Source organism: Gallinula chloropus, assembly GCF_964237585.1.
Source record: "Gallinula chloropus genome assembly, chromosome: 2".
Classification (NCBI taxonomy): domain Eukaryota; kingdom Metazoa; phylum Chordata; class Aves; order Gruiformes; family Rallidae; genus Gallinula; species Gallinula chloropus.
Window position 1 is genome coordinate 157,786,798 of NC_140086.1, and position 25,043 is coordinate 157,811,840.

The following is a 25,043-nucleotide window of genomic DNA, read 5'->3' on the forward strand; positions in this document are numbered from 1 at the left end:
CTGGAGATACTTGAAACCAGTCTGGGTGATGACCTGTGCAGCCTGCTCTGGCAGGGGGTTGAACTAGATGATCTCCAGAGGTTCCTGACAACCCCTATCATTCTGTGATCGATTCTGTTTCATAGATGCTGCAGTACAGTGGGCTGAAAGGTATCACCTTACCTTCTACAGGCAGAAATATTTATAGGGGAATAAGAATCTCAGAGGATAACCCAATGGTTCTGAAATAAAATGTATTCATGCAGATAGATCATAATCTCAAACCAGAGTTTACTGCCTTTCTAAGCAGTCACATCTCATACTATGAAATTCTGTTGTCACAAACAGAATTTCATTAGGACACATCACTCTCCTCAAAGGAAAGTAATTGGTAAATTCCATTTCATTAGAAAGTATTACACATCATTGGAGAGGAGAAAAGAAAGCAAAAATAAGAAAAAAAATGCAAAATGTGTGAAGCCATGAAGTGCAAAAATGGGCAACACAGAAGTAGTGTGGACAGGCAGCAAGGGATGCTACTGAATGCAGTGAGGACACAGAGGGTTTGATTCAGTTTTTTCCCCTAAGCTGCCTTGTGTCTTTTAAGATATGTAGGGGTACCTAAGACATACTCATGGCATAGTTAAATACAGCACAAGATCTACAGGAACTGACAGACACCTTTTTGGAGGTGCATTCAGAAGCTGTATGAGATAATCCAGCACCTCACATGGCACCTGGCATCTGTGAGGTGAGTAGTATGTGGAATCGTAAGAGTCAGGTATCTAAATAGAGTAAGCTAATTGTGGGTGATACCTAGTGCCATCTGGGGTGTTTTCTACATACCACAGCCTCCTGATGCCAAAAGACTTCCTATATCTCCTCTGTCTTATATGTCAGACAACTGAAGTACCTCATATATCCCTAAATACCTATGTACAGGTGAATTAATTGCACTGTTATTTATGTGTCATATAAATGCCTCACTTGCATGCAGAGACATGTATTTAGTTTTCTGTATTTAAGTGCTTAAGACTTGAGCTTAATCCTGCCCAACATAACAAAATCAAGAGATATAAAGGGGAGTCCAAACTACCATAGAGGTGAACAGAGGATTAAAAAAATATTATGAGTTATATTTTTTTGTAAGGTGAAGCCATTATTTGGGTTCCACATAAGCAGCACAAGAGGCCTGCCTTCCAAAAACTCCAGGTGCCATCTGTAAGGCAAAGCAGACAAAAAGAAAGAACCTATCTTGATCAAACTTCATTTATCAATGGGCAGCAATAAATAGAACCAGACCAGACAGAAGCAGAATTATGGCTGTTAATGAGGAGAATGATGAAAAGGTGGACATTCAACATCTTTTATTAAATAATCAGGTAAATGATCCCTTATTAAATAAGTAGTATTTTGAAGTTACTCAAAGAATAAAGAAATTAAAGTGGATAACAGAAGGGATAACATTTACTGTGGAGTCTTCAAGATTGTACTTAGAGATGCAAGTTACTATAATTTTTCAATTATTAATATTCCTTACCTGTGTTCTGTATTCTATTTCTGTGCATGTACTGTGGTCATCATCACCTTCGTCAGTGTAAGTCTCTGCTAATGCAATGGGAACACTGATACTGCGATGGGTTAAAAAATCTTCATATTTCCTTGTTACTGAGGAACTCTCATCAGTATTGTAATACCCAATGTCAAAGCAACTGCTGTGTGTATCCTTTCTGACATCAGTCATGGCATAATGATTTTCCTCTGTGCCTTTGGTAGAAATTTTCACCAAAGTCTTGGTTTTGGCTGTTGTTTTGAGGCGTCGTTTCATTATTTTGCCACAACGTTCCCAAATTCTGCCTTTAACAGACTGCAGGCCCTTGCAAATCCGTTCAATGGCAATCTGGCATTTAGTCATTTGTCCGGTTTCCTCTTGTCCCACTGAGGAGTCAGTACTGAATGAACTCAGCAGCAAGGCAATGAAGAGGTTGAGCACCTTAAAATAGTTAAAGGAAATTGGAGACACTACTACTAACAGAAAAGACATTTCAGAAAACTCTCCTTAGATTCATTTAAAAAAATCTCAATCCTGCTTTCAGCAGTCACTGCAATGAAATTATTTAATATTACACTGAAATTTTAATAGAATATTATATATCTCCTTCTGTAAGGAAAGACAGGAATAAAAGGAAGTGAGGTATATCAAATATATTTTCTCATGCTCTGATGTCCATAATGTACAAGGAGGTAGATATGTTGAATAAAAAGCAGGCAAAGATAACTTAATAGCACCAGTATTAAAAAGGAACTGGTGATGACCAACAAACAAAGCAGATGAAAAATATTTCATCTCCCATTATATATACACATTAGATCTACCATATGTCACACAAAACACAACATCTGGGTCCTGTAAAATTTTGGTAATATAAGGATTGGTAATATAAGTTGGTAAGCATTAAAAGAACTGAACAATTATGTTCTTTGATCCTAGCAACAGAAAAGATGAAGAAATCAAACATCAAATCCACCCCATCCCTGGAGATATTCAAGGTCAGGCTTGATGAAGCTCTGAGCAACCTGATCTAGTAAAGATATCCCTCCTTACTGCAGGGGGCTTGGACTAGATGACCTTTAAAGGTCCCTTCCAACCCAATACATTCTGTGATTCTAAACTATCAAAAGCATTGCACTTCTGTACTCTGGGTAGAAAGAACGAGTTTGTGTATTTTGATTTGCAGCTACCTCTTGTGTGAGAAAGAGCAAGACCAGGGAAAAGGAAAAAAAGAAAAAAGAGAAGGGAAAAACATACATTAGGTAACATCCAGAAAGGAGAACAGTGTGAATACTTTTCAAATTATGAAGTTTGCCTCAGAAAAAAAGATGCCAGTGTAACTGGATGCATTCAGTAGGGACTGAAAAACAGCTCAGAACTCACCACCAGGTTTCCTATCACCAGGACTAGCAAGAAAATGGGAAGACATAGCCCTTTTCCAGCCACTTCCATGCATTCCCACATGGTTTCAATCCATTCTCCACATAATATTCGGAATATAATCAGGAATGAATGACAAAAATCCTTCATATGCCAGCGCAAATCCTTACTGGTGCTTATTTTATCGAAATTTGTGTCATAATAAGTGCCCAGAACCTGCTTTCCTACTACAGCAAAGATAAATACCGTGATAATCAAAACCAGAGTGAGGTTACCCAGAGCACCAACTGAATTTAGAATTATTTTCATAAGAGTATTTAAGGCTGGCCAGGACTTTGCCAATTTGAAGATCCTGAGCTGTAAGTCAAACACAAGAGAACAATGTGAGTGGTGAACACTGCATAGATAACACAGCACACATAAAAACCAAACCAAAAGCATTTATCACGCTGTCCTTGCTTCAGTAACACCATCATAATTTTTCTCCCAAAGAAAGGGTTTTAGTTGTTCCAATATGAAAGCACTGTGATTCAATTCAGGGAGCTAATGTTACTGAAAACAGAGAACTGCCAAAGGAAACTTTCAAATTGTTTGTGCTAAGTTAAGTAAGAGCATGTGTAACTCTATTAGTATTAATAGCAATAACAATAATAGCAATAATAATAATAATAATAATAATAATAATAATAATAATAATAATAATAATAAAGTGGTTTAGAAGTACTTGGACATTATAAAATTACCACATTTTGGACTACATCAAATGCAATCAGAGAGAAATTGAATCTACCTCTCACCCAACTGACTTAAAACAGGATTTGAAAAGCCAGATGGGATCTATTCTATGTACCCTCACGAGTAAAAAGGACATTTTTAGTCAAATTAGCACTCTGGGCTTTTAAAATCTCTCATGATATACAAGAAGAAACAAAGTTTCTAGGTGTGATGACACAACACAGCTACGATGAATCTTAGGAGTAATTAGTAAATTTAGCATTCTAAATAGTAAAGATGTAAGAAAAAAAGTAACATTATACACCTCAGAGACACTGCTTCTTTTTCTGTACAATGGAAGAAACCCTTAAGGTCTCCTCAAGCCTAAGCCTTGAGGAAAGCGACATTGTTTTACAAATCTCAATTCAAAAGGGAGAAGCAACCTTTGCTATCCTTAAGATCATGAAAAAGATCTGAAATGTAGTTGAGCAGTGCCACTGTATTGACCCAACAGGGAACCTGCGAACTCGCAGCCAAGTCAAATCTCCACAGGGGTGCACTGTGCCAGAGGACTTATAGTACCCAATATGCACAGTATAATAAACATATTGAACATGTTCTTTAATCTTCATTTAATTGTTACACTAATTAAACATTCATGTTGGCTTACTATGTACTAGCAAAGACAAGCAAATTAACGATTCATCACTAAAATAATTTGAGGGTATCTCACTGTAATCTTTTATGAATCTATCCAACATATGTACTTTTTAAAAAAATAAAGAAGCCATTACCAGCCTGAAAAATGACAGATTTTCTCTAAAGCTTATTAGGCCAATCATAACAACTATGCTATCAAAAATATTCCATTTTTGCTGGAAATAGTTGTAAGGATCTAGAGCAATGATTTTCAAGACCATTTCTGCTGCAAAAATCAGAGTGAAGACCTGGAAAGAGGAAAAAGAAACACAGGAAAAAAGTCACTGAAAAAATATGTCTCCTTGTGGGACTGTCTCAGCATAAATACAGGGCTATAATTCCATATTCACTCTAATTTAGCTCTTACTTACCTTGTCACTTATAAAAATCATTTTCTGGTAATTGCATTGCATGTCAGGGTGCTCCAGAGCCATGAATAAGGTATTGACAATAATGCAAACCATGATTAAGAGATCCACAAATGGATCCAAAATTACCAATTTCACCTTCTCTTTGACTGCTCTCCAGAATGAGCAACAATTCCAAATAAGATACTTTTGAGCCAAACGTTTCACTAACAAAGGGCATTTCAGTTTTGACTCTCGCAGTTCTAAATGACAAAGAGGGAAAGTGATAGATTAATGATCTTATGAGGAATTTCATAGTATGAAGAAAAAGACAATAAGTCATAGAAAAGGCTAAAAAGAAAAATCTCATGTTAGCAGAATGACGTAATTGAAAACAAATGTTTCACTTATTCTGTACAAAGTAATCACAGGCTATTCAAAGATCCCCATCAGCAATTCTCCTAATTACAGAAACAGGTGATATTACCCATCTCTTCAGATGTTTATTATATTATTGAAGGATGATAACAGATTTGCACTAAGGAGCAATAATTTAACTGCCTTTGTAACACCCTCAGAGTCACAAATGCAGCATGGATTGAAAGAAATTCCAGGATAAAGTGAAGGGCATCCCCATATCTCAGTGTCCCTAGCTGAGGACAATAGGGTTATAAGTGAAGTTGGAAGGGAACTCAGGAGATGCCTAGTGCAACCCATTTCTCAAAGCAGGGTCAATCATGATATCAGACTGCATAAACTGTTCCCCTCTCTGACTATCCTCATGGTGAAAGCTTCTCCTTACACACAGTTTGAGGCTCTCTTTTTTCAATTTAAATCTGTTGTCCCATCTTCCCACTGTGCACCACTCTGAAGAGCCTGGCTCCATTTTCTTGATAGTATCTTCATACACACTGGAAGGCTGTTATTAACTTCCCTTGAAAGTTGTCTCTCCAGGCTAAACCAGCCCAGCACTGGGCAAGTGCTCCAGCCCGACTGAACTTAACTGAGCTCTACTGAACTCAATGTATGTATTCTACTGTGGAAGTTGAGGGGCAAACTGGGCACAGTATGTGGTGTAGCAAGTGCCTAACAGAGGGTGATAATCATTTTTGCCCTGGCTGTGCTCCTTTTAATGCAGTCCAGAACACTGTTAGCCATAGCTTCTGCAAGGGCATGTTGCTAGCTCATACTTAGCTTACTGCCCACAAGGACCCACAGGGCCTTTCCTGCAGAGATGCTTTGCAGCCAGCCAGCTCCCAGTCTGTACTATTGCAATAGGTTCTTGCAGCTATGCAGAGGTTTACAGTTGTTCTGATTGAATTTCCATAAGGTTCCTGTTGGTCCTTTACTCCAGCCTAAGTCCCTCACCACCAGCGTATCAAAAGGTTCCCCCCAAATCTGGTGTCATGTGCAAAATTGAAGAGCAAGCCTTCTGTTGCCTCTTCCAGGTCACTTAGGACAAGACGCATCCTTGGATACAGCCCTGTGGTACTCCACTTATTACCTGTCTCCAGGTAGAATGCAACCTGTTCACAAGACACTGGAAGCCCGAAGATCCAACCATTTTTTGTCCAGCTGGTTGTTCACCCATGCAACCCTTAAAACCATAACTTGGATGAAAAAATACTGTAGGAGACAGTGTTGAAAGCCTTGCTGAAGTCAAGACAAAAGAAAACATTGCTCTCTCCTCATCCACAAACCCCAGTCATTTTATTGTACAGGGCAATCAAGTTGTTCAGGTATAATTTACCCTGGGTAATTGCAGTTGCAGTTACAGGAGTTACAAGAATATTTATTTTACTGAAATTTCCAGTTGATAGCAGCATAATTTCCCTGAGTGACTTTTAAAATAATGCTGCTTGTTTGTGACATTGTGACCTCTTAGGTCAAGTTACATAGTTGCCTTCGGAAAAACACTAAAGAATGACTTACCCAAATTATCTGTAATAACAGTGGCTGCACTCATTAACCTCTGTCTTCGAAAAGGATCATTAATAGAGTCCACTGACAATTCATAGGACAGCAGGATCTGCCTCTTTGGTTAGAAAAAAACCAGAAGATAATATAACAAGGTAATATGAATAAATGGCAATACAAAATTTATCCCCAGGCTAAGATAAAAAACCCTTTTTAAGTATACACTGTAAGGAAGTTTTACCTTGCTGAAAGAATGTAAAACAAAACAATAAAACAGTATCACGTGTTTGCCTTTGAAGGCAAAGGACATTTCATCAGAAGCAGCAATATTTTTCAAGAAGTTATTTCCTTCTGAAAATATTTAACAACAATAATAATGCCACTGTATAAGAAGTATAGAACCATTAACAGAGGAGCAAAGGAAAAAAGAAATCATTCCATCTTTCCAGTGACTGATAAAAACATTAAGAACAAAAATAATGATGATCAGCTTGAATATATTATTGACTGTTTAGCTGCAAAATATGGATTATTAAGGAACAATAAATATTTATTAATATTAAGAATATTTAGTGATTTTAAATTACCAGTTTTCTCACCTTTTTAAACCTATCAAGATCTCCACCAATACTGAACTACCTAAAACTAGGAATGAGACTATTTTTGTTTTCATTAGAAGTTGCAGAAAGCTAAACTCAGGGTTCCTGGTGTGCACTGAAGAACAGACAGGCCAACACCTGTATCTTATGGGACATGCTGAATTATTATCAAAGGTTTGGTTCATGACACATTAACACACACACACACACCTTTTAATGACTCTTTGTCATTGCAAAACACAGGCTGCAAAGAATAGGTGAGACTCTGAGGTGCAGAAAAACAATCAGAACAAAGATTCCACTATCAGAGAGGAGAAAATTAGAGCTACTAACTGACCGGGAGCTACTGACTGATGGCATCACAATGCACAGTACCTTACTATCCCCTTTCAGAACACCTTGATTTGTTTCATTTTCTTTCTGTGAAGGTATAGAAGTAAAAATATTATAGAATCATAAAATCACAGAATAGTTTGGGTTGGATAGGACTTTTTAAAGTCATGTAGTCCAATTTCCCTGCAATGTGGAGCAAAGTCTCCAATTAGATCAGGTCACTCAGAGCCCCATCCAGCCTGATCTTGAATGTTTCCAGGGGTGGGGTATTTACCATGTCCCCAGGCAACCTGTGCCAGCATTTTGCCACCCTCATTGGAAAAAATTTCTATGATTCTGTGATTCTATTAAAATGTGATTTACAATAGAGATACACACTAAGTAAATACGCCATAGAACTGATTATGTCCTGACAAAATGTTTCTATCTGATATGCTTTTTTCCCTTTGGCAACCATTTTACTTCACTGATGGTAGAACTCTACATTGGAGCAGCTCACACTGCTTGGATCATGCTCTAGATATCCTTTTTGATTTTTTTTTAAATATGATATACAAACATTTGTAGGACAAAGTGAGAACTATGATGTAGGGGAGTGAGAGGAAGTGAGTTCAGAGGTGGACTACGCAACTTAAAGAATGCTCGTGATTGATAAATAACCTCTTCTCTTGTCAAATGACATCTGTAAGTATGTGTAAGACACTATAGGACTGCAGGATTTCATACAGTCACAATTACCTGGAGCTGGGTCTTGGAATTCTTCAAGCAGATAGTGTAGAGCATCCACTAGCAAACACAGCAGTGGAGTTTAAACCCCAAAAGTGGGTTCTACTTAATATTTCTCATAACAGGTTCTAATGCAACCTGTTTTCTGTTTCCAAAAGGTCTTATATTGAGATGTTCATAACCTGGTCATTCTCTGCACACAGAAAGGGGAAGGGACCTTGGGAAGGGTTTGAAAATGTTATTTCTGAAATGCAAAAACACAGACTGCTTTTGGGATCAAACCTGCACGCATTTTGCAGCCTTGGAGAAGTAAGGTATAGGAACTAAACCAAATTTATCTCCTGGCTTAGTCATCTCCTGCAACACAGTCACAGGCTTAGAAGAAAATTTAAATAGGGATAATCAGCCATAAGAAGTTATTTTTATATTTACAGAAGATATGAGACCTGCTATGGAAAGATGGGGGTTTTTTCCTCAGTAGATATGATAATACACTACCATGGACTGTGGCACAGTGTTCCCTCTAAGGACACCAGGACTAAATTAGGTCACAAAATGGCATAAAATTCTTAACACTGCAGGGGAAAAGTTAATGACACTCTATAAGAAGCAAATACTATACTAAAAGAGATGACAGATGGCAGTTGCTGCCAAATAAATGATTTTGACTCCTTCAGCTCAGGCACATAATTTAATATAGCTAGGGTCAGGGAATTTAGAGGAAATTCTGAACATGCTGACTGCCAGAATGAAAACCTAATCCATTTTAGCTAGAATAACATCTTTGATAAAAAGCTCCCTTACAAGGACACTTTGCAAGAGGAAGAAAGTTGGCCCATTACTCCTTTAGCTCTGCTGCTGGCAAGTTTCCATTTTCTATGAGATGGGTGGGAACACTTCTGATGTTCTCCCAGAAACAAGAGAGAATCTGCTATGAGATGGAACAGACTATCATGGGGGGAGCTGGTGATAAAAATTATGCTGGGAGACAGAGGGGTGAGGGATAATACAAAAATGAATAGTGTATGTTTTGGTGATGATTTCCAGCTTTCCACATCTAGACACCCTGCTCAGCCATGGTGAATGGCCACCAAAGAAATGGGAGAGGCACATCTGAGAGGGTGAATGAAGACTGCTTTGGAATTCCAGCCTGCATTATTAAAGGTGTAAGTGGGAACCAAGGTTGGACACAAACACCTATTTTTGCCATCTGTTTTTCCAGTGGATCCTGTTTGGTCTAAGTCACAAGCCTGTACTGGAGAATAGCTGTTGCTGAACCAGTATAAAGGCATTAAAAGCTTTCCCTTTAGATATTGTTGGAAATAACTCAGTAATATGGATGATTGCCTGAGAAGATTACAGAAGATTCAGCTCAAGATTCAAATATTTAAATATTGGCATCGAAATCTGGATGCCTACATAGAGCCAGAGAAAAACTGAAGTTGGGAATGTCTCCATCACTCAAACCAGGGCAAACTTCTGCTGTAGGGTCTTATCCAGATGCATTCTGAGCAGCTGTAAAAATGTTCTAATGTTTATCCTCTGTCACAGTTCCCCTCCCCCCCCCCCCCCCCCCCTTAATAACTTGTCAGAATTATCCTTGTAACTTGTTCCCCATAACTTTTCATTATGCACCTGGAAGAAGACCTGGATTCTCTACACACTACTATAAAAAAAAAAAGAAAAAAAGACTAACCCAAAATTAAGTAAATTAAGAATCACAAGTCTTAACAGCAGCTTCTTAACGGATTTAGAAAGGAGTGATGAGCAGAGGGATCTTTTCCAAAGCCACAAAGTCACTTCTGTAATCAAGATGGGAAACAGTATGTGTGGATTCAGCCTACCATTGACATCTGCATTCGATTTGTCCACGTGCACAGGGCATCTAAAATGCCATTCTAACTGAAGCTTTTTTTTTTTTTTTTTTAAGTTGTATCCACTTAAATGTAAGTGTCTAAAGCCATTTCAGATGGTCTGAGACACTCGGTATCTGAGATGTTCACAGTATCACACTCAGCAGGCATGACACATTAAGTCTGTATCCCTCTGTAGAGTAGGTAGAGACCAGGTAAGACACTTTAATGTCACTAAGTATCAATTTGTGACCCCAAAAGTTTAATCTCCATGTGACTCTGGGATTTTAGAGCCTAAATTACATGTAGACACCTCCAAAAAAATACTTGGGGCACAGTCCAGTTTCATAAATCTTGGAATTATAGTAACACTTGAGATGCCATAATGTGCTTGAGATATCCACAGACTGCTGGAAGGTATCCAGGATATCCAACCTGCCCAAGAACATCTAAAATGGCAGTAGATGCTTGTAGCAAGACAAATGAATCACACCCGTAATATTAAAAGTCTTCCTGCTGAACTGAATCCAACCCTAAATATTTAGGCCAGAAAATTTATAGAGAAAAAAAAAAAAAAAAGGTTAGGTCCTTAGTGAAATTCTATAACTCACAGGATTTTGTGCTTTTGCTTATGCAGCCCAATGGAGATGCCAGATCTCACCACAATGTAAGTGCAGAGGTCTACAAAGTGTCTTAACTATGCTACAGAAAGCCACTTCAGTCCATACAGACTCACTTGCAAATCTAATGATTGTATCTTCTCTTTTAAATACTTACAAGCTTCTTCTGGCAGTGACCAGGCTGTGAATGAAATATATGCTCCTCCTTGTCATGATCACCTAAAATTAAACTTTGTTCTAAAATAGGTTTTCCTTTCTTCATCTCTTTTTCTTTTGAATCTTTCAAATCAGCAACTGACATTTCAGGTATTGCAGGTAAGGCATTATTACCCTCTTCAGCAGCCAACATCTGGAAAAGAAACAGCAAAATGTCAATCTACTAATACAAGTGGCAAACAGTCTAGGATGATAGACAGTTTAATCATTATGCTATCTGAATAGTTTGCACTAATAAGTCTTACCTTTCACATATTAAATTACCGTAAAAGATAGGAGAACAAAATGCTACTCAAAATACTGAAAGTTAAAGCAGTGCTACCTATCAGCTACTGTAATTAAAGTTTTCCTTTGCTACTTCAGATACTGTGTCTTGTATCTGAATTACAGAAAATTCCGGTGTATCTTTTCATTCTCCTTTTCTTGCTCTGGAAATGAGCGTTGAGCTCTAAAACAAGGGAAGACTAAGGAGTCAAACTAAATACTAAAATGTTAAACTTTTCTTTACTAATCGTGTTGAAAGAAAAATAGAAGGAAGAAAAGCCTAAGTAAAGCTTGGCCAGATGGAATTCCAGACAGAGAAATACCTGTCAACAGCTCCAAGGAGGAATTTGGTTAACTGGTGATGTCTTTCACTTAACAATGAAATTGGATACTTGTGAGAGAATATTTATGATGTCCCTTTACAAGTCTGACTTTTCTGACTGTTAACAGCATAACAGAGGTACTTTTCACAAAATGTTGGAAGATAAAATATGTCTTACAATAATTTTCAATCTAACTTAATGCCTCAGCTCAAGTGCTTCACTTCTCAGGAATAAAATAGAAACAACAAGGTGATACACAGTCCCTTATAGACCAAGGACTGAATGAATTCAGGTAAAGCTCTGCCAAGAAGAAAAATCCAGTGGGTCTTTATTAGCTCTCCAAATCAACTGCAAAGTAACCAATGGAGTCTCTGGATGTCCTTCTACATTAATATGTACTAATAGTCTGGCCAAAGACTCTTCCTGCTCCTGTCAGCTGCTGGACCCTCTGCATGCAATCACTCAGAAAGAGGCATGACACCCCTTAAAGAGCACAATGCTGTTTCAATACATCCTGAGACCTATCTACATCAGAACTTTCAATCTCATGGAACTGCAGAGATGACAACTTTTCTTATGGATGTAAATTTACCCACTCATACTTCCTACATCAGGCTATGCAAGAAGGAATGTTCAGAGAAAGGAATTTTTGTACGCAGCAATCGCACAGTGTAGAAGAACAGGGCAAACCACCAAGCACAGGCACCTATGCAACACCTGCAATACCATAAAAGCTCTACACTTGCCAGCAAACCACTCCTATACAATGTCAGGGCTGCAAATACTAAAACTTTATATGATTTAACTTGAACTCATGGTGTTTGTTTGTATCACAGAAATGTTTATATATGTTCATATATACATACACCTACACATGTGTATTTACAGACAGAAAATGAAGTGTGGGAAAGTATTGTAAGAAGCACATTTAATTTAAAAAAAATATTTTCTTAATTCACAAATGGAAGAAAAAAAAGGAACCACATATTACAGATTACATATACATTTACAAACCTTCTCTTTCTCTAGAACTTTTTGGGCATCCTGAAGTAATTTTTCTTTTGCCTCTGTTTCAGCAAGAGTAGCTCTATTTTGCTCTTCATATGCCATAGTTACTACAGCCAAGATCAGATTGAAGAGATAAAATGAGCATAAAAAGATGACCACCAGGAAAAATAAAATGTAGTTCTTTCCAGATGTACGGATAGTCTGTGAGGAAAAGGTAAAGGCTGTAATAAATTCTAAACAAACTAACATTTACAATAGAATTTCAAACTAACTTTCAAGAATTTATTTTCCTATACAATACAAAAAGTCCACATACTTCCCTACAACAGAAGGAACTACCTCTGGTGTAAGTTACACATAAAATCTAGAAATACATCTATTCAGGAGTTCCCCTGGCCTTCAAGTAAATACATTTCAGCTCTTAAAATCTCCTCTGTGATCATACGTTTTCTCTTTCTGTAACAGACCATCAAACATTCATATTGATGCCATGCACTGCAGAGAAGGATTAATAAAATCCATTCCTAAAATTAAATTGAACTTCTCCCAGCAACCTTAGACTGATTGCTTATTCTTATATTTTTTCTAAAAAGGCAGCAGCAGAGATGGCTCAAAATCCAGCCCTGTGACATTTAAAACTAAAAACCACATGACCTCCAAATGACAAAAAGATGTATCCATTTTTAAAAAAATCTCAATTAATAAAGGTTGCTAAATGGACTATATGGAAGTTACAGAAAAAGGCAGAGGATATTTCCTTCCTAGCAAAGGTGCTGCATAGGTGTCAGGGATCCAGAGTTTTCTCTACATGCAATTTACATCATTTTTGTCAAAAGTTACATACAGCTTTCTGAATCAAAACATACAGGCTCCAATTATTTTGGTACCAGTTGTCAAAAATGACCTGAAGTGAAAGTGTTTCTATTGAGTGAAAAGGTTTGATGAGGAGTCAGGGTTTAAAAGGAAGAGAAACAGAGAAAAGAGTCTGTAACAAATCTTCACATCTCCTGCAGGAGCAGGTAGTTACATATTCACATTTCTTAATGTGCATTAACATATTAACATATGTTAATATGAATATGTAACTACCCCTTTTGTAGTCACCTATTAAGCTTTAACTATTAATCACTGACACAAGTACATTCTCCAACAAAACTCTTTCCATTCACAGCAGGGCTGCTCCCAGCCAATGCCATTTGCAGAAGGTGTTACAACTTGGGCTGCTGAAGCTGCCTTATTATTTACATTGATTTTAAAAGAAATTTGTTATCAGCAATGTTAAAACAGGTGCAGATTCTTCTAGTGGGCATAAAGTTCTAAACTGCATTTCTAAAGTCATTCTGGCAGGTAATAAAAGTACCTACTTGTCTGTAGAGACGCTCCCAGTAATCCTGTGTCATCAGACGGAATAAAGAAAGGAAGGCCCAGCCAAAATGATCAAAACTCGTATAACCAAAGTCAGGATTCTTCCCAGCCCTCTTGCAGGTATAGTTTTCAGGGCACTCATTGCTAACCACAAAAGAAATGTTAAATCATACTTACTTGCAGTACCAGATTGTACCTGAAAGCATCCAATACACAACATCAAATACAGATTTGTTCAGTTTATCTGCAAGTCCGTTTCATTATTCCCTAACATAATTCTGCCAGGAGGGCTGATTTGTATCAGGCAATGCTACAAAGCCATTTGTCTAGTCAAAGAAATGGCACAGAAACTTTAGTTCTGTCTAGTTCCTGGCTAGCCAGAAACTGTCCACTGAGGTAGGATGTATTCGAATACATTGGGGAGTGGGGGGTGTGGAAATATGCTTATTTATAAATAATTCACCAAGATAAGGATCTTTACTGATTTATTCCCCTCCTCTCTTGTATCATTCTACACTATGATTATATTATCAGAGGTTAGCAACAAAGCACATACATAATTGCTTACACCCTAGTGTATCATTCTTTTTCTGATGTGAAATGTCTAGTTTTTAATTTAACCACACACATATTTTCCACCTGAAAAATCATCACCATTCCTTCAGGGCAAAAGTAAAACCACAGTACAGTACATCTGAAGGAAACAAGAAGTAAGTATTAAAACCGTTTTGTTCACTTACTCAGGACTTGAAGTGAACCCACAGAGCAATATGTCAGAAGATTTATTCATTCTGTAGCAGATATCTAATATAAAAACATATCAAGGAACCATAAAATCAGAAGTTGTCAGTTCCTACAGCACTCTGACAGTAAATCATACATTACTGCACTTTAAAAAACAGCCTGATGGACCACATTTCCTTGACAGACTTTTCACAATGAGTGGGGTATAGGGCTGTTTATCAGCAGATCCCCATGGAAATTAAAAAAAATTAAATGCATAACTCACAGTGCAAGATTTTATTTGATCTCTAGTAAAAATAAGAATCTCAGCAAGAAGTAGGCAAAATCCCTGAATGGTACAGCTTAAGTGACGGGAAAAAATAGTTTTCTGTGCAGTATCCCTAAAATTAGGATCCCTGTGCAATGCATATAGGTAAAGAAGGAAATGCTCGTAGAAAACTCCACCCCCTCTATCCCACAGACTGGGATCTTTCTTCAAATCCCACATTCACTAAGTCACATTCAGTCATCCCAGTGACTTGATGTTACTACTTGTGCCAGTGGAGGGACATACCTTCCTGTGAGAAATACAGGCACCCATGCTTTTACATCTCTAGGGAAAAACAAGATGTACATAGGAAGATACACAGATTATGTAAAGGGAGCAACAGATAAAATTTACCTTCTTTGTCTGGTACATATATCTTGGCATCTTTACATAATAAGTCATCGTATGTAACATTTTTGAGGACACATTTAGATGTTAAATTGCCCATAAAAAGCTGGAGGCCTATCATAGCAAATATACTCAAGCAAAAAACAGTCAAGATCAACACATCCGTAAGTTTCTTGACAGATTCAATAAGGGAATTTACGATGACTTTCAGACCTAGAAAAATAAGATTCAATAACACACAAAATGAGAAGAGGAATTCAGTAGTGCTCACATATGACAATATAAACCAGTTGCAAATATCAGAAAACAGGGTAAATGATTTTGCAACTTCAGAGTATAAAATGAGATAAACTATATGAATAAAGTATTTTTACTTAAATTTCCCAATCTTAAGTTATTTGGCTTCTTTCTAACACTAATTTGCTAACCTGAATTTCTAAATCAAGATGTCATCTAAGCAAACTATTAGGAGCTTTAATGAATACGGAGAGATTTCTGGGCTTGATTAGCATTAACCAAGAGCTTCACACTGTGCCAAATACACATTACAATAAAGGACTGCTTCTGCTGACCTCAGGGAATCCTGTCTTAGAAGATAATGCCTTACAGATGTCACCAGCTTAAAAGCAAAAGTACATTTATGACACTGGGAAGGGAACAAATATATGTTGGGGACGACCCAACCTGGAAAGCAGCTTGGCAGACAAGGACCTGGGGGTCCTGGGGGACACCAAGTTGATCACAAGACAGCACTGTAGCCTTGAGACAAAAGCAGAAAATGGCATTCTGGGCTGCACTAGGCAGAGCATGGCCAACAGGTCCAGGGAGGTGATCCTTCCCCTCTGCTCAGCACCAGAGGGGCCATGCCTGAAACACTGTGTCCAGTTCTGGGCTCCACAGTACAAGGGAGACAAGGACGTACTGGAGAGTCTAGAAATGGGCCACAAAGATGAAGGGCCTGGAGCATCTCTCCTGTAAGGAAAGGCTGAAAGGGCTGTGACTGTTGGAGAAGAGAAGGCTTAGAGGAATCTCCTCAATGTATATAAATACCTGAAGGGACACTGAACAAGGGAGAGCCAGGCTCTTGTCAGTGATGGCCAGTGGCAGGTCCAGAGGCCATGAGCACAAATTCAATCACAGAGGTTCCCTCTGATCATCAGGAAACTCTTTTGTAATGTGAGGGTGACCAAGCACTGGCACAGGTTGCCCAGGGAGGTTGTGGTGTCTCCCTCCTTGGACATATCCAAAACCCATCCAGACACAGTCCTGGGCAGCCAGCTGTAGGTATCCCAGCTTGAGTGGGGTTGCTGGACAGATGCGCTCCAGAGGTCCCAGTCAACCTCAACCATTCTGTGATTCTATGAAAATGGGCTATATATATAAACTAAAGACCAATATTCTGGTAGAATAACTTAATTTGGAATATGGCATAGGCAGAGAGTGGTAGTGAGGATTTTTCTGGAAGTCTTTCATCAGAAAAAAGTAAATCTCAATTAATCTCTGTTCTCCATGTTGATTATGAAAGGAAATGCATGGGTGAGGGGTGCTTGATGTTAAAAATTAAACACATCCTATGTTTACTTCCTGTTATAATTGCATAGTAAAATCAAAAATATATTTTTAATTAAATCAAAATGGTGAAGTTAATATATACTGTGGCAATGGGATATAAAGTCATTTATAGATTTTAAAACAAGTTTTTGCAGTTAGATTCTGAACTCCATACTTTGGTATCCTAACTAGAGGTGCAATTTAAAAAAAATATTGAATATCTGGACAACATATGCCAAATACTGTTTATGAATCCAGATAGTGGCTGGCCAGCAAAAAAACAAAGGAAACTCTGAAATACCGTGAAGTAATCATTCTGGGAAAATAAAGCATAGATGGTTAAGCTAATGAAATATAACATGAAACCATGCTTATTATGCTACTGTCATTGTTATGTTAAGACAATATATTGAATAGGGTGTGCTGCTCAGGAAAGACAAAAGTAAGAAGACAAAGGCACTGGGCTAAGTAAAACTGGACATCTGTAAGGATGGTGGTGAGAGTTACTGCAAACTGAAAACACCAGTCACACCTTGGGATCCCATGAACTGTCATAAAAGGTGACCAGAAAACTGAAGATAAGAACAGGAGAGAAATTAGAAATTGCATACTGCTGAAGCAGAGAGTAACGTAGCAAGGTGTGCTGTTTCTTACCTGGTATAACTGAAATAGCTTTTAAAGTCCTCAGGACTCTGAAAGTTCGAAGAGCTGAAACCTTGCTCGCACTGTTACTACACATAGTAACATACCTACAAAATTAAACCACCTTGTAACTGAATGCAGAAACCTAGTTTTCAGAGCATATGCGTACTGAGTAAAGAATAAATCACAGAAAATAAAAAGGTCAAATATGTTCTATAGTAGATGCCGAAGTTAGAAATCTAAATCCATTTCCAGGTATTGATTTAAAGCAGTGAGACTTTAGAATAGTGCCCCTGAAAAGAAACAGCAAGTTTTTACTTAGTGTGGATTTGGATGCCTAAAGTTTGAAGTGGGTTATGCACCAAAATGACAAATAAATATAAAACCTTCTGTGTCAAAACCACACCCTCTCATACTATGGTACGTGTACCATTCCAATTAGATATTGGGGAGAAAAAAACCCACAACACGGTTGGAATTAACTGCTCAGAGAGGTTATTGAATCTCCATCCTTAAGGAAACTCAGCATTTGACTGGATGAGGTCTAAATCTAAACGATCTCCAGAGGTCTATTCCAATCTGAATTACTTTATAGCTCTGATTAGAACAAGACATCTGAGAACTAACCAGAAATCCTAAATGACACAGATTTGCTTTGAAAGCTCTGAGACTGAGCATGAGCAGATCTGCTCACTGCTTCAAGAAAGACTATTTTGCTTTTGAGGTTAAGTTTCTGTATTTGAGATGCAAATTTGTACTCCGTTGATCCCTCACTTCTCATGCACCTAGCTATGTGGTGTTAGTTCGCCACAGTGATGATCCATCTGGCCTATCACCCCATCTTCAAGAACGACCCACCGCAAATGTTTACAGGGAAGTTTAGAATCAAGGAAGTGATGCTTCCCAAATTTAATGCTTCCAGCAATTTTATAGCTCAGGGACTTCCTGAACAAGACATAATATCTTTGTGTTCAAAGTAACTCTTAATGTTTTCTTCCAGGATTTTGTCTTGAAGCCTTCTGTTGGGGGGGGGGGGGGTTGGTATACACAACCTCCTATGGGAATATGCCTCCACGTAGTGCGAAAAAATACTCCCTTCTTTTTCATTCTGCCATCTGACAACTTCATTTGGTGCCTCCAGCTCTAGTCGTAGGATAAAAAATAAATTATTTATTCTCTTTTTGGCTCTGTGCCACAGACTTCAACCATGTTCCTGTTTTGTATTTTTTTCATGAGTCCTAATTTATTTAATTTCTTATTGTGCAGAATAGAAGATATACATCTTCTCTGATGTAAGTCTAGAGGTTTAACTATGTGTTCTGCTTCTTTATTTCTTACAATGTCCCCATTTTCTATTTCCTTGTCTGGCCATGATTGCACACTGGAGTGGTGTTTTCACACGATTGTCTATTTTAACTCCAAGATCATCTTCCCAACAAATGAAAGCTATTTCAAGGCCCATGACTGGGTATGCAGAGCTATTTCAGGGCCCGCAACGGTGTATGTGAAGCTAGGTCTGTTTATCCTTGAGCATCACTTTACATTCTTGGTATTTCATCTGTTTTATTACCATGTCACTCAATGCCTTGTGACCCACTTTGGATCCTTCTCACATGAGTTTCATCTGATCCAGAGTACAACTCAGACAATACAAAGAGGTGTGCTTGGTTTCGGCTCTGTGTACAATCATCTCTTAACAAAACCTAAATCTGTACTAAATCAATCAATTTCACAATGAGCTTTGTATTTAGGTCTTGTTTTAACATCTGAGACAATTTTTCTCCTTCCAGATAGGCAAAGGGTGATTCAACTGCAGTAACTCTTAGGCAGGTAGGATGACAATCACTCTAAAGACCTTCACCAGTATCAAATAGCATTTCATCTGCATGTCTGTCCCTTGAGTGTAAAAGAACAACTGAGTTTTACTTACGTTATGATAATGACAATAAGATCCAAACAGTTCCATGGATCTCGAAGAAAAGTAAATTCATTCCAAATAAATCCTCTTGCTAATATTTTTATCATTATTTCACCAGTATATATGCCAGTAAAAAGATGCCTGAGAAAAAAAGTGTATATTAAAGTTATAGAAATGAAAATACTCATGAAATTGAAACATTCAGGCACTTTTATACCTTTTCTAGGTTACAGTCACTGGATGGAGATGAAGGTAGAAAATGTGAAGTAAAATAAGACAGGTTACATTACTTTCAGAAACTCCATGGGTATGAAGATGCCTTCTGGAATTGTAGTATGATTTCCATGCAAATCTATAATCACAAATGTTCACATAAGCACACCATACTATTTCTGGATGAAAGATAGCTCACCTTTCCTTACAAAAAAAATTTAAGACTGTTTATGTTCTGAAGCAGTCTGGAAAATGTCAAACATTTTGGCAGAGCAACGACCATAAGGACTTATTTTAACCTGTGAAATTTGTATATTTTATACATTTATACTGTGAAGCTTGTACATTTCATACATTTATTCTGATAAATGCTCTATAACTGAAAGAAACCCTACCTAAAATTAAGCTATCATCATCACCACACTTACCCCAAAATAACAGGAATTAAAATTACAGAACCTCTAAGGCCCCAGGCACATTTTCTACATTTAATTCCAGAACATAACTCAAGTTGCGCTGCATACAGTGCACAGTTACAACAGGTAACAAGTTGTAATAAAGAGATGGCTTCCTAAGTGGACAAGGGATGCCCCCAGGAAACAGCAAAAAAGAATGGAATAAATATTTACCCCTTTATACTTTTTGCATGAGCCAGCCATATGAGACATTGAGATCATTGCTGAAGAATAGAAATATTAAGTTAAAATCCTGCTGCACAGTCTCTCTAAAAGTCTTAATCCTTAAAATGGAAAATGGGGCAAGCTTCTGCATTATACCAGATGGCAAAATTAGCCAACACAGAGAAAAAGGCATATGGTGTAAGCCTGTAAGAAAAGGCACTGGAGCTCCATGAAGACAGTGTGACACAACAATCATAATACTAGTGCAAAATCTTCCTGAGAGATCTGTCTGAGCATCTTCTAGTCCCAGAATTAGATCATCACATGTAAATTTTTCAGTGCAGCATGTTAGTAGCCTCAGAAGTGAACAAATGGTAACTGAGATACTTACTCAGTCCAGTTGAGTTCTTTTGGAACATTATTGACAGCCATGGAAGCACAATTGAGTATCACAGTACATGTAATAAAGCCAACAAATATTGTGAATAATAAGTTAAGGAAAAAGCACTATATTATGAAACAATGATGTTCAGAATAGTTACTGATTTGCACATTTAAAAAAAAAAAAACCATACAGATATTCAAATAATTACTTTGGTTTTGAATATGCTCAGGACTTTTCACATGTTTTCTAGAGAAACTGATGTCAGATCAAACTTCTGCCCAGCTGGGTAAACTTAATGATTTAAAAATAAGGATTAATTATCTGCATGTGAAGATAGACTTGGAAGTCAGGATATCAGTGGGACGTAATACGTTTGACAGACGAGATGAGGAACATAATAAATTCAAGAAAACATGAGTGGTCTGCTGCCTATTGTTACTTGAAACTTTAGAAACTTCTGTTTCTTCCCAACAGAAGCATGGAATAAAGAGAAGTAGGTCACAACCCCATAATAGCTAGGGGGTTTAGGCCTATGAAAAAACACATGAAAATACTATCAATAACCAGTGGTCTTTGAAACTGGCAATCCATATATATGTTGCTACAAGGAACATCTATGTTCTGCCATAACTTCAGAAAACTCTAATTTTATGTGGTAGGTGATGAAAACATACATAAGAAAACACATCCTTTCATGAAAGTTCATGTACCACTTAATAAAAGAGATTTGGGGAGGGGGGGTTAAAAGAAAATTTAATTTAAATGTAGTGTTTATTTGAAACTGAACAGCCAATTTAATAATTTCTAGCAGCATGAATACACATTCATACTCAGACAAAAGTTCCCATAAAAGGAGCTATTTCTACAAATTAAGAATACCAAATTAAAATTATGTTTTGCAGTAAGAGCCAAAACTAATCATCCTGTGGTTTCACACCCATGATCCTTCACATTTTTACATTCTTCAAACCACACTTATATTTTTGTAAAAATATAAAAAAAATATTTAAAAGTTCTTCAGAACTTACTAAAATTTAGTGTGAAATATATTTCTTGGGCTAACATCAGAGTCTTTCAGCAAAGCACTGCCTTCACTTTTTAGTAACTAGGGAGTCATCATTTTGGGGTTGGTTTGGGTGGGAGTTTTATTGTTTTCTTTTGGTGGGGTTTTTTGGTTTCATTTTGGTTTAAATTTCAGCTTGTCACCACAGTAGATATTTAGAAGGAGTTCTGAAAAAGGACTAAAGTATCATACAGTAGCCTCTAAATGTTGTTTCACAACAATATCTGCAAAACTGACTTTAAATCTGGGCTTTTTGACATTTTTACTTGCATCAATACTATATAAAATATCTTAGCTGTTGTACAACAAAATTCAATATCATCTTTTTCAAATCCCTATTACACACACATGAGCTTACATTTGCATTAAGATGAACAGAGGAACAGAAAAAGCAGTTTAAAAGCTGAAATAAGTGAAACCAATAAAAGGATATGAATGGATCAGAATTTTAATTGCTGCTTTTCTGACTGGATTAAAAGGACCAAAGATACACAAGGCAGGCGTGGCAGTAAACCGGAAAATAGTCCTTCTTTTATTTAGCACCATGAAAGTCTATTAAAAAACAATATTCATAGGATATGAAATATTTTAATGGAACACATTTCCCCCCCAAAAAAAATTAAATGTTTATATTTTCAAATCTGCATCTACAACTGTATCTATCTGCAATTATGAGTGAAGCTTTCCTGTATTCTTATCTGGAGCTGTGATGTGATGATACTAGACTTCAAAAGAAAGGCACTAGCCATGTAAAAGTTTATTATTGCCTGTGAGGAAAAAGTAGTAATGGGAATGAATTTGAAAAGCAAGTGATCACACTCATTTGGTCAAAGTAATTAAAGGATACTATTCTGGGACTGCAACAGTGGTGTTAATCATACTCAAAAGTACCTTCCTCACAGACAGTTTTATAGGCTACAAAAGATTATTTACAAAATACATATTGTGCAGGAGTGCCAGAATCCAGTCCAGTCAAAAGCAAAAGGTTTAATTTTGAAATATCTCTTCATTATCAAGTAATACTGTAAATTGCCTCTAAGCTACATTAAGGTCCATGCAGCTCAGTACTTCTGCCATGTGAAGTAAAAATGAAATGTCTTAAATCAAACCCACAGTTCAATATGCAGATTTCTACAACTGAGTCAGCCTTAGTTTCTTTTCTTCAAGAGTATCACTTTGATAACTTTCAGAAGAAAACCCTCTGAAAGAACAAAGCTTTCTGCGTGTTTCTGATTAAATTATTATATTTTGATGACTTGCTGCTATACATAAAAGACAGCAACATAGGACTGGATGGAACCTTCTGGTCTTCAGGTCGTATCCCCCTCAATAGTAAGCAATCATACAACAGACATTTCGTTTAGAAGGGATTCCTAGAACATCTTTACACACTCCTATAGGCAACAACACAAAACACTTTGCAATAGCACTGAGTATATGCAATATAAATATGGTGCAATAAACAAAACTGATGAGATAAAATATCAGTATTTATTTATTATTATGAAAATATACGTTTCTGACAGAGTACTGGAGATATCTCACATATGTCTCCCCTAATTTGTGTTATATTTATAATTCAGCAAAATCATCTGCAGTATATCAGTAATTCTAGTGTGATCTATGGTTTGACAGGCACCATTTATATGACAGTGAGTTCATACCCACAGACATCATGTAAACTGTTCTGGAAAACAAAGCATCAATTATCCCAGAATATACTTCTATCAAAGTGTATCTATCAAGTGTAGCATATTTTCATAATTAATTCTGATTGCTGACTGGAACTTAAAATATGTTTTCATTACATAATGTGAAGCATACCTTAGTACTCCTACCCAAAAAACCCTGCTAGTGATGGTCAAAGATTTGTCTACAGAACCACCAAAACCCTGAATACAGCAAAATCCTGAATACAGCTTTTACTATCTTTTAAGAGTTCAACAGACAAAACTAAATTTAAAGACGCTTTTGAAAATTTTAACCTTGTGATCACTGTAGTACGGATCAAAATCTTCCAAGGGTTCCCCAATGAGCTCCACAGGAAGATCCCCATACAGAGATGGCAGTTTTTTGCAGGTTTTCAGATCAAGCTGAGGACTGAGTTTTTCTTCTTCAATTCCTTGGCCCTTATTCTTCTGGCTAACATTGGCTTGCTGCTTTTTTTTGTTAGCAATTCTTTCCTCAATTGCTGCCAAAGACTCAGGGGTGAAACGTCGAAAGCTGTTAGCTTCTGATGGCCAGAGCAAGGGATCCATTCTTTCTTTCTATATGGTTTGTTGGTTTTTTTTTTCCAGTGCTAGAAATAGCTTAAAAGAGAAAGCTATGGACAATTATAAATAATGGAAATGATACACAACAATAATGCACAACAATAATATCCATCAGACAAATTATTTCTTCCTTCCATGAACCCCCCATATGAAAATGGAATGGGATGGGATAGGATAGAACAGGGCTATTTCAGTTGGAAGGGACCTACAATGACCAACTAGTCCAACTGCCTGACTGCATCAGGTCTGACCAAGTTAAAGCATCTTGTTCAAATGCCTCAAACCCTGGCAGGCTTGGGGCATCCACCACCTCTATAGGAAGCCTGTTCCAGTGCCTGACCACCCTCTGGGTAAAGAAAGGCTTCCTCGTGTCCCATCTAAACCTCTCCCAGAGCAGCTTTAAGCCATTCCCATGTGTCCTCTCTCAGGACCCCAGAGAGAAGAGCTTAGCACCTCCCTGTCCAAATCCCCTCCCCAGGAAGCTAGACAGAGCAGTGAGGTCACCTCTCAGCCTCCTCTTCTCCCAAAGAGACAAGCCCAAAGTCTCTAGCCACTCCTCAACAGGACATTCTTTCCAATCCTCTCACCAGCTTGGTTGCCCTCCTCTGGACACATTTAAGGATCTTCACATCCTTCTTAAATTTTGTGGCACAGAGTGACCCACAGCACCCCAGGTTAGACCACACCAATACTGAATACAGTGGTGTAATCCCCTCATTTGATGGGCTGGTTATCCTGTGCTTGATGCACTCCAGGATATAAAGCAAAACCAACTAGAAGCACATTCATTCAGAGGAAAGGGTAATGTGAAACAAAACCAACAAAGATCTACAATTGGTTCTGGGTCCATCTCGTATAATTCAGGTTTCAAAAAGATACTTTTTTCCTTTGCCTTTCCAGCTAGGAAGTGACAAAATCTCATCTCTGTCAGCACTGACAATCACCTGATTGCTTCTCTCTGTAGCAGCTTACACTATCAGCAGCACCTTACTGTACCTCTATATTTCTTGCAAACAGTAGTTATTTCCATATCTGCGAGGACCCTGAGGCTCATCAGAACCATTCTCTGCTCAAAGCAAGGCCA

At 37.5% G+C, this 25,043-nt stretch overlaps 1 protein-coding gene across 1 annotated transcript in view; it reads right to left on the reverse strand.

Moving 5' to 3' along the window:
• LOC311189120 (sodium channel protein type 5 subunit alpha-like) overlaps nt 1-23,944 on the reverse strand; it is a gene marked incomplete at both ends in the record, with an annotated part of 38,636 nt that extends 14,692 nt beyond the window's left edge. The window contains 15 exons of the mRNA XM_084260700.1: nt 1,520-1,972; nt 2,915-3,268; nt 4,420-4,572; nt 4,696-4,934; nt 6,604-6,706; nt 10,877-11,068; nt 12,537-12,731; nt 13,895-14,039; nt 14,636-14,699; nt 15,265-15,507; nt 17,500-17,594; nt 19,418-19,546; nt 20,630-20,719; nt 22,120-22,238; nt 23,672-23,944. Coding sequence (XP_084116826.1) covers nt 1,520-1,972; nt 2,915-3,268; nt 4,420-4,572; nt 4,696-4,934; nt 6,604-6,706; nt 10,877-11,068; nt 12,537-12,731; nt 13,895-14,039; nt 14,636-14,699; nt 15,265-15,507; nt 17,500-17,594; nt 19,418-19,546; nt 20,630-20,719; nt 22,120-22,238; nt 23,672-23,944 — 2,847 coding nt within the window. The remainder of the gene's footprint in view (nt 1-1,519; nt 1,973-2,914; nt 3,269-4,419; nt 4,573-4,695; nt 4,935-6,603; nt 6,707-10,876; nt 11,069-12,536; nt 12,732-13,894; nt 14,040-14,635; nt 14,700-15,264; nt 15,508-17,499; nt 17,595-19,417; nt 19,547-20,629; nt 20,720-22,119; nt 22,239-23,671) is intronic.
• Between the last annotated feature and the right edge of the window lie 1,099 nt (nt 23,945-25,043).